General features: G+C 30.5%; 1 protein-coding gene across 1 annotated transcript; it reads left to right on the top strand.

The window, feature by feature from the left end:
- Positions 1-2,213: 2,213 nt before the first annotated feature.
- On the top strand, positions 2,214-3,663 carry LOC130943283 (MLP-like protein 34). The gene is made up of 2 exons (XM_057871075.1): positions 2,214-2,495; positions 3,120-3,663. The coding sequence occupies exons 1-2, from the start codon at positions 2,306-2,308 to the stop codon at positions 3,389-3,391; spliced, it is 462 nt and encodes a 153-aa protein (XP_057727058.1). The 5' UTR covers positions 2,214-2,305; the 3' UTR covers positions 3,392-3,663.
- The last annotated feature ends 7,711 nt before the right edge of the window (positions 3,664-11,374 follow it).

The following is an 11,374-nucleotide window of genomic DNA, read 5'->3' as shown; positions in this document are numbered from 1 at the left end:
ATAATATTATATATTACATGTTATAAAATATAAAAATTAAGCACACAAAAATATCATATTTATCCACATAATTGTATTTTAATTTCTAATTTTTTATTTAAAAAATTATATATCATATCTAATCTTTAATTTTTAATATATATTTAATTTAAATTAGAAGTATTATATAAGTATCTTAAAAATAGTTATAATTATGATAAAAATAAATATTAACAAAAGAAAATAAAAGGGCTATTTTTTTTAGTTATGTTGCGTGTATTCTAAAATATATATTAAAATATAAATACACATTAAAAATAAATTAAATCACACATATATTTATACATAAATATATTAATGTGATTTTAATGACTAATTTTAATATATAAATAATATTTTTAATTTTTTAATTTTTTATTTTTTGTCAGAAGACAAAAGATCTTATAAATCAGGATTAAAAAAAAGAAATGAACATAATTTGTTGGGCTTGGGCTTTAAATTTAGTCAAAGTTTCAAATATAACACTAAATGTTTAAAGACTCGTTTAGATAGATTTATAATTTTTTTTAATTTATAAAAAGATATAATATTAATATTTAATATAATTTTTAAAATTAAATTATAATTTTTTAAAAAATTATTTTTGTGTTTATATTATGAAAAAATTTAAAAAATAATTTTTTTATAATAATTTTTTTAAACAATTAAATATAAAATAATTAATTTATAAATTATTTTTAATATAAATATTCATTATTTAAATTTACCTCAATCTTAGGGTACATTATCATCTATGGGATTTATGGGAATTTGTATTTGGCAGTAAATAAGATATTTTCATCGGCGGCAGCTTTTTTCTCTCTCTCTCTCTCATAGCAGCACCACTTCAACTCTCTCCTTGTTTCAGTTTTCTGACTTTTCTTCTCTCGACACAGTGTTGATATAAATCTCATATCTGAGTTTTATTATTATAAATTTAAAAAAAAAATAAATATATCTTTAACCTTTTGATGTGTAGATATTTTAAGTATTCAAAAATTTAAAAATATATTTAAATTTATGATTTTTTTAAGATTCGAATTTATTAATTCTTTATGTTTATTTAAATTCTTGATTTTTTAAAATTTGGATTTGTCAGACTCAACAAAAAAAATTAACCTGATTGATACAAATGCATACGTAAGAGAGTTTTTAAAATTGGATAAATTAAACTCAGGGATCGATATGTCCAGATTTTAAAGAGACCAGTGACTTAAATATATTTTTAAATTTCCAGAAACTTAAATATTCGCAGATCAAAAAATCAGGGATCGATTTATCTTTTTTACTAATTTTTTTTTTGCTTAGGAAACCCAAAACAACACGTTTTTTATATTTTAAAAATAGTCCGGTTTTTTATTTGGTTCGATCTAAAGATGTTAAAATTTAAATCGATTCAAATTAAAATATCCATCCGATCTAATTTAAATTAAAAATCGATTAAAACCGTATTAATTCGAATTTGATTAGATTTTATTTTTCGCAAACTGTTGGATCAAATCGAATTTCGAATATATTTTTTATAACCGATTCAATATAATTTAAACTGCACAATGTGTTATAATATTATTATTTAATTATTATTATATTTATAATTATACTTATAACATGTTCAATTTGTTATATATTTTTATATTATTATTATTTAATAAATATTTTATGTTCAAAATATTTTTATTTATTTATTTTAGCTAACTTATAATTTTATTTCTATTGTTATGTTATTGTTGGCTTTTTAAGATATTATTGAGACTTGTTATATTATTGTTGATTATTTAAAATTTGATGTTAAGACCTGTTATATGTATTTAATTTTTGTAATTTACAAAACTGCAAATTCAATCTAATCCAAATCGCTTTAAATTGAATCGGATCGGGACGGAATTTTTTTTAATTTGTCCAATTTAAACCGTATACCACAAATAAACAGATAAATTTTTAACTTAAAACCAATCTAAACCACAACGCAAATACCCTGATCCAATCTACCAATTTCGGGTGGATTTTTCTATTCTTGTCCGGTTTTTAAAGATCGGTTTTTTTAATTTTTAATAAATCAATCTGTAATGTCTATTGGTTTATAATTTGACTGGTTCGACCACGAATTCGAACCGAATTTCAGAACCTTAGTTCCATATAGGTATAACTAGGTTTCTAGCTTTCTATATAAGACACTACTAGGCATAAGGTTTTTCTCCATCAAATCATCAATACCTATCTATCTCTCTTTCTCTTTCCATATATAACTTGCCACCTGCTTTAATTATTTCTTAGCTTGCTTGGTGACATGGCACTAACTGGTAAGCTTAGTATTGAAATTGGAATTCATGCACCTGCTGCAAAGTTCTTCCATCTCATGACAAAGCAACTCCACCATGTTCAAAATGTTTGTGAAAGGGTGCATGGTGCCAAGCTTCATGAAGGTGATGAATGGCACAGCGTTGGTGGTTCTGTTAAACACTGGACTTATGTCATAGGTAATTAAGCTTATAAATAAATCGATTAGTCACCTTGTTTTTCAATTATTATAGTACTATACCCTCAAAATTTTTTATTTGATGTTTATATATTCTTTCTCAATCTAAAGGTTTGGTTGATAAGTTATTTTTTATTTTAAATTTTAATATCTACTACTTTTTAAATTTTGTGACAAAATAAAAAATAGTTAAAACAATAAAATCAATTCTATTTTATTTTTATTTCTAATTTTTACCTTTTTATTCATCAAATATGATAAAAAAAATAAAATAAAATAAAAAATACAAATAAAGCATGTATAGAAGAAAGGCCAAGATCAAAACAACTAAGATTAGCCGAAATCAAAACATACTGTACTTTAAAGAACCAAAAATAACATATTTAAACCCATTTTTTCATTGTAAATTATAATATGCATGTGTTTATGGTGATTACAGTGATTATATACAAGTATTATTAAAATTAAATTTATATTTTTTATATTTTAATAATATTTTTTAGCAATATTTAAAAAAAATAAATAACAAAAAAATATTCCTTTAATTTTACAACAATTTTTAAAATAATAAAACCACTATAATTAATATGCTTTTTTTCTTTTCTTTTGTTTCCCTTTACATCAGACGGTAAGGTTACTACATGTAAGGAGACTATTGAGTCCATGGATGAACAGAACCTTTCAGCCACATACAAACTGTATGATGGAGATGTCAGTCAACATTATAAGGACTTTAAGCTGAGCTTTCAAGTGAGTGATAAAGAGAATGGAGGTGCCACTGTTAAATGGACTATTGAATATGAGAAGATCAATAATGATGTTGAAGCTCCATATGGCTACATCGAATACCTTGACAAGTGCACTATAGAAATGGATTCTCATCTTGTTAAGGCATGAGCCTGAACCATTAAAATGATAATTAAGGTGTATGTTTGTGGCTTGAAGTTAAAATGCTTATCTAAATTAATAATGAGTGTGACCTAATAATATAATAAGGGTTTGTTTGCGTCATATGCTACGTTCACCCATTGTTTCAAGGGATTGAACATGGGTAGGTATGTCATCATTAATGATTTCCTGTTGGCATTAATTATGTATGTCTGTCTTGGAAAGTGTATGTGTAATAATTGAATGTGTATTTATATATATTACATGAATTTTCGGACTTATATTAGTGGCGAAGGAAAACGGTATATTCTCTTTTAATGAATGTCAAAATTTATATGTATTTGTCTTTATAGAAAATTGATAAATGTTAAATAATAATTTAATTAAATTTATTAAATTATTTAATAATTTTTTATTATTAATTTTATAAAAATATAATTATATGTGAAATTTTTACTTTAATCAAATATCAATAATAATTTGTTTTTTATTTTAAAAAAATAAAATTTACTTTTTATTTTTAATATTTTCAAAAATTTTTAAAAATACATTTTAACATTTAAATTTATATAAATTTTATCTTCAACATTTTTTATAAATTTTAATTTTTTTATTGTTAATTTTTTTATGATCAATTTGTGGTCAATATTCTTTTTCCAAATTTACTCTCATTCCCATCATCTTCTTCTGATGCTTCAACATTAACATCAACCACAACTCTCCACCCCTAATGCACCACCGGAAGAAGCTTCGGATCATATTTGATACACTTCTCCACTTCCTCACAATGTGATGATGATGATGCATGAAAGAATAAAGCACTACTACGCCCCTCTTTAACTAATTAGTTAAATATTATTTGGGATCACTCACCAAATTCCTCTTCTTTCACGCAATTATTGTGCCATACATTTGTTCCTTTAACCAGGTAGGACTGTGGGAGTGGTGAGATTTGGTCGTTGAAATAGTGTGGTAAGTGTGTTGTGGGGAGTTGACGGGTGGGTGGGTAGGTGGCAGTAGTAAGAGTTGTGTGGTGGGTGCATGTTAGGGGAGGAAAGTGGAGAGAAGAGAATGATGAGGCATCAGAAGATGGTCGGGATGATGATGGGTTAGAAGAAAAAAGATTGACTACAAGTTTTTTGTTAAAAAATTAAGAAAAAAGGATAAATAATTGAAAATTATTCTAAAATAACGTTGAGTATTGATGAATTTACTAGTAGATTTAGCGTCGCAAGTTAGTGACACGTTTATTAGCAGATTAGGCTTTTTGACAATAAATTTGCCTGTAATAATTGAAGAAAAAAAGAAAAATTGATGCGTTAATTACCGTTGAATTTAGAATCAGATTTTTTGGACGGCAAATTTAATTAGTGCAACATTGTGCTTTTTTCAGTCGCTAATTCATTATTGGCGGATTTATCTGCCGATAAATCCGACGATAATCTTACCCTAAATTTGAACTAGGAACCTTCTTTCTCCTCATTTCGAATTACAGCCTCTCTCTCCTCACCTTCTCGTCTCCCACTCTCGACTACAAGAAAAATGTTGAGTACTATCGAAAAAACGATAAATCCAACGGTACAATGGTTAATGTCGGATTTTTCGTCGAAATTTATCCGACAGAATAAATCTCACCGGTAACATGATACTGGCAGATTTTTGTGTCCGACAGAAGCAGCAATGTAATATTGGCAGTAAGAAAACGGAATCTATTGAACATTACTGACAATAATGTTAGCGCCATATCATACGTCTCCGTGCCATCTTACCGACAGAAATTTTTTAATTTTCTTTTTAAATTGTTACTGTTATTATATTTCGACACCGACGGTAATTACGATAGTAGGCTTTTTTATTTTTTTAATCATCTTTTTCTGTCCATCTATAATGTATCCTGATAATTAATAATTGAAATTGTGCTTTAAATTTGATGTGAAATATAAAATATATAAATTAAAAACATAGAATGATGGTAATTAAAATATTGGAAACAATGGTAATTATATTACATTCTTCTCAAAATTTGGTAAAGAAATACATATCATAGAATGAACATTTACACTAACCCTATTCAGATTCTTCATCTTCTTCCTCTGGTTCACTATCCTCCTCTTCCGAGGTAATTCCTGATCATCAAACTCGTCTTCCTCTTCTTTGTTAAGGACGTCTCAGGCAGCTCCCTCTGCCAGCAGCCTATCGCGTCCGTCTCTCCTCTTTCACTCTCTCTCTCTAACCCTCTCCCTTAGTAACATCTCCGGCTACCTTTTACCCCGGTTGCCCCCTCTCGACGTCCATCTCTCCTTTAGGCGAGTTTCGACGCAACTCCGGCAGCCACTACAACTCCTTTCCCTCCGCCTGCGGCTGCAACTCCTTCCTCGAGTTTCGTTTCCATTCTGTTTCTGCAATTCAGGTTCTTAATCAAATATTGTTATCAATAATTTTATTTTTGTTAGCTTTAGTTTCATTAATTTGATTTTTAGTTAGTTAGCTTAGTTAGAGTTATTTTCTATTTTAGTGGATTTAGATGATTAAGATAGGATTAGAATAAGTTACTAGGTTCTGAGATCGCCGAAAGAGTTTGGAATTTCTTAAGTTCTGATGAATATGCTGCTGGAACTATTTGGTTAAGTACTTGATTGTGTTGAATGTTCATATTGATTATCGCTTGTTACTTCGTGATGATTGTTCATATTGATTATTGCTTTAATTATCAAGTTTGCACACTTAATTATTGTGGACTAGAACCTAAATTGTTTAAACGTTGATACTTCGCATAGTTTAAGTAATTAATTTGGCATGCGTTGAAATTGTGAAGTTGGATTGATTATTTGGCCAGTTACCATATTTTTAGAATTTTTCCAAGTTATATTAAACCATGCTTGTTATGTACCTGATTTCAATTAATGTGTTTATCTTATTAAGTTACATAGCACCCATGTGTTTCTCTGAGTTGCAGGTTGTGACATATTTTTGCTATTATATTATTTTTGTGACATATGTATTTGCCGGTTTGCTCTTTACAGATATTACAATCAACAAAGGTGTTACGAATCAGCCTCGTAGTCGTGGTAGAGGAAGGGTGTCTACTGGTACTCCTGGGACTTCTTAGTCATTGCCCCTTACTCTGACTATCCCTCGGACATCACAGAAAATGGGTGCATAGGATCAGTCATTCATCATAATCCCCAACCCAAACTATGTGGCTTCTTCTGCTCTGCCACCCTGCCACTAGGAAGTCATTCAGCTGCTTCACTAGAGTGGACTCCTCCACCACCTCCATCTGCTCAGCAATCCACTATTTTAATGACTATGCCTCCTCTAGCAACAGACACCGCAGTACTGGAATTCTCTCATGGATCCCATCCAGATGCCTTTCTACCATCTCCATACGGATGACCATTTTGTCTAATGGTTAGATGGCGTGAGTACTATTTTAAGTCATTTATATGTAAACTATTTTGATATTTTTATTCAACATATGTGGTTGTTAATCTTAAGTTTTCATTTAGTTAGTTAGTTTAATTTAGTTACATTCAATTTTATAGTTTTATTAGATTTATGGTTTTTCTCCAATTGGTCGATTAGAAAAAACTTTGCCACTCAATCTGCAAACTTATTTCCCTCTCTAAGAACCCAATGAAGCCACAAGTAGAAAGATCCTTTGCTAGAATAAGAATATCTCGAAGAATCGGTTCCACCTTTGCTATATAAGTCTTTGATTTCACTACTTGCATGAGAGTTAGATTATCTGGCATTATCAAGATTTGCTCCAATTTAAGATTTGTAGCTAAAATTATCACACTTCTCATTGCTTCTGCTTCTTCAGTTAGGTTAGAATAAGCCTTAATTCTTATTGATTCTCTTGTTAGCAGTTGCTCCATCTGCCTTAGATATTCTGTACATAGCTTCTACGTTGGCCTTCAGCCAATTTTTCGATGGAGGTCTCTAGGTAATACTTCTTCTACTTATACTCTTATTCTGGTCTTGTTTGAATTGTTTCTTTTTTTTTGCATTGCTTACTTGATTTTTGATTCTAGAATTTTAGCTCTGTTGATGGTAGCACTAGGATCGGGTTTAGTGTTTTGAAATATGGTCTTGTTTCTCATTTTCCAAATCTCCCAACTTAGGACTTTAATTCTTTCAATTAGATCATCTACCTCTTCCCTTCGTTCTTTTTTGTTTTTTTCTACACATTTCAAGCAATCATTCTACAAATGACTTGACTATCTCTGGTGTTGGTAAGCATTGACTCTATACACCAAACAACATTGCTCTAGTCTACGGAAATAAAAGAATACCATGTTCTGTGGTCTCTACCTCTTTTCTGCAAATTTACTGTTATTTTCTTTTTGAATAAGTTATTATAGACTGGTATTATATCTTGTGCGATTTTCCACAAAAATATTCTTATCTTCGATGGAACGTGCATTTCCCATATCTCCTTCCAAAGATTAGCCATATATGTGCTTGTTGAATGTCCCTCTTCCTCTCTGCCGTATTTTTTCTTCTTTGCCACATGATATCCCATCTTAACAGGCCTCCGTCTCATCTGAATGGTCATATTAATCTGTCTTCATTCCTCAGTAAACTGATAAACATACATTTGCAGAATTTTGTCACTTATGTTCCTTGAAAATAAGGCTCTTATTTTCTCTTATTTTCACCATTCTCCTTCGATGATCAGCTCCTTTAACTATGTCCACTGAGAGATTTCTACTCATAAAGATTTTACCCAAACCTATAACCCAATTGTCCTTCCATATCTTTGCTTCTAAGCCCTTTCCAATACCCTATTTTCCACCAATTCTCAATAAATCCCTATCCAAAATAAGACTCCTCCATGCCCATGATGTCCTACTTCTAACATTTGCTTCCCAAAAGCTGTTGTCCTAAAAATATATAGCTTTTAAAATTTTACCCATATTGTATTTGAATTTTCAATCACTCTCCATGCTTGCTTGGCTAGATAAGCTAAATTCTGACACTATAACTCCCTAAAACCTAATCTGCCATTTCTTTTGCTTTTGCAAACTTTGCTCTAGTTTTTCTAGTATATCCCATTCTCTCTCTTGGAGTTTGCCCACCAAAATATTACAATTTTTTTATCCTATTCTCTGACAAAAACATTTGGACAATAAGACAATACTCATAGCATAACTGGGTATGGTTTGAATTACTGCTTTAATAAAGGTCTCTTTCCCTACTTGATTAAGCAGTTGTTCTCTCCACCTTTCAATTTTGTTGTCTATCCTTTCTTCTAGCCATGCCAATGCTTTATTTTTTTCTTCACCAATGCATTGTTAATCCGAGGTATTTCTCTGAATTTTTTCAAGATTGCATGCCAATTATCTCTTCTGTATTAACCCCCGTCTAAATAGATACTTGCTATCCAAACACCATGTTTGATTTTTTTAAATTTATCTTTTGTCCCGAGGCATCCTTGTGTCTGTTTAGAATTAAGATGCTTTGATATAATTCCTCTTCTCTGGCTTTTACAAAAAGAATGCAATCATTTGTAAATAGTAGATGAGTGATTGTTGGTGCAGTTGGGGCAAGTTTGATGCCTGAAATTTGTCCTTCTCTTTGTGCTTCCTCCATAAGTGCTATGAAAACCTCTGCTGCTATTATAAAAAGGTATGGTGATAGCAGATCACCTTGCCTCAGACCTCTGAGGCTTTATTCTTTTAGAGAGTTTACCATTTATTTTAAATTTGTAATTAGTACTTTTGACACACTCTATCACTAATTGTATCCAGTTTTGCTCAAAACTAAAACATGCAAAACATTTTCCAAAAAAAATCTCACTCTAACCTATTATAAGCTTTGTTCATGTTTACTTTTTCTACTAAGTTTTGAGAGCCAGACCTACCTTTTTTATTTAAATTGTGGAAGGCTTCCTAAATGATAATAATAATAATGTTGTTCTATATGAGTCCTTCCCCTACGAAAGCGCTTTGGATAGGTGAGATCAATATATCCAGAAACCTTTTTAATCCGAGGATAATGATTTTAGTCACAATTTTGTAAATGTAATTACAACAGTTAATTGATCTTAATTGGATGAGACATTCCGGCCGTTTCACTTTGGAAATTAAGACCATCGTAGTCTCTCTATACCCTCAGGCATCCTCTTACTTGCAAAAATTTTCTCTATAACCTCACAAACCTCTCTACTTATGATATCCCAGTGCTTTTAAAAGAATAAACTATTAAGACCATCCGGGCCAGGCGATTTAAGGCTTTCCATGTTGGATGCTGCATCTCTTATTTTTTTTGTCTGTCACTTATTTGAGAAGCTCATTGTTTATCTCCATTATGACATTTTTTAGGATAACTTGAGTGCATTTCTCTATATTGCTCCTTGCGGTTGTAGCAAAAAGATTACTAAAATGTTCCTCCACTAGCTCCATAACATCCTTGCTCCCTGTAATCCAGTTCTCATTTGTATCCTTAATTCTCTCAATCTTATTCAACTTTCTCATTTGAATTGTTGTTGCATGGAGCAAGAGGTATTTTTCTTCCTAAATTTCAGCCATTTTAATCTTGCTCTTTGGCCCAGTACTTTTTCTCTCTCTTCTACAGTTGTGCTATTTTTGCCTTTAAATTCTTGATCCTTTCTTGCCGTTGTTCAAAAAATTTTTGATTCTACAAGTTTGAAATTTCTTTTTTAAGTTAAATAATTTTCTTATCTACTCTGAAAAATATTCTCTTGCTTTATTGTTCTAATATCGTTCAATTAATTTTCTTAAGTCAATTAATTTTCTTATCTATTCTTGTAGTTTTTTCCATTCATTCCTTTTATTCCCATGCTTTCCCATCTATTTTTAATGATTTTTCACAATCATCATTATCTTTCCAATATGCTTCAAACTTGAAATGTCGTTCAAACTTCTCTTTCGGTTCCAACCTTAATACCAAAGAGCAATGATCAAATCCTATCACCAAGAGGACTGTGAGGGTCGCATTTTGATATAGTCTCCTCTACTCTCAGTTGACAAGAGGCCTATTTAGCATCTCTCTTGTTACGAAGCCATTCCTAGGATTACTAAACCACGTGAATTTTTTTCTTTTAAGATCAATGTCCATCAATCTATTGCCATTCACGAAGTTTCTTAATTCTTCCACCTGTTTTCTTGGCTTTGAATGTAGGCCTATTTTTTCTTCTTGATTCAAAATAACATTAAAATCTCCAATAAACAGTTGTGGTTCATTTTGATTTAGATTCTGAACTACTAAATTCCTCAATTGCTTCTTTCTTTGCCTAAACTTAGGATCTCCATACACAAAACAGTAATCCCACTTATTTTCTTTTCTATATATAATATAAATCTTAATAAATTTATCACATTAAGAATAAATTTTAAGATTCATATTTTTATTCCATAAAAGACTTAGACATCCGGATAAGCCTCGGAGTTCTACACAAAAGGATTTATCAAAACGAAGTTTTCTTTTTAGCTTATTGATTTACACTCCTTAACTCTTATTTCCATGAGGAAAACTATGGCCGGCTTGATCTTTTTGCAAAGATATTTTAATTTGGAACTTGTCGTGGTTGTTGCCACACCATGACAATTTCAACTTACGATACTCATGGTTAGGATTGGGGCTTGTATTGACCCGCCTCCTCAGTCATTGCTCTACTGAAAACAACTTGTATTTCTCCCACAACCATGTCTTTTCCTGTTACCTCTTTCTTCTTGCTCTTTGTGTTATCTTGAAGCAATTCATCTTCTTCCTATCCTGCAGCTTTTATCATCAAAACGTCCTGCTCTGTTCTTTTCCGTTTGATATTCAACTTGCATATGACTTCCATTAGCCTCTTTTTCCATTCAGCATACACTTTTGTGTCTCCATTCTCACAATTTTATCTTCATCCTCCTCTTCAGCTAGCTCCACAAAGTATATACCTCCTCCCGCTGCATTTTATATAATTAAATTCTTCTCTTTCGTCATATCATTCTTTTCTTTCGCCATTCTCCTATGTGCCCA

This window comes from Arachis stenosperma, chromosome 8 (genome assembly GCF_014773155.1).
Source record: "Arachis stenosperma cultivar V10309 chromosome 8, arast.V10309.gnm1.PFL2, whole genome shotgun sequence".
In the NCBI taxonomy this organism is placed as follows: Eukaryota; Viridiplantae; Streptophyta; class Magnoliopsida; order Fabales; family Fabaceae; genus Arachis; species Arachis stenosperma.
The sequence above is the reverse complement of the archived record's forward strand: the minus strand, read 5'-3'. Positions and strand labels throughout refer to the sequence as shown.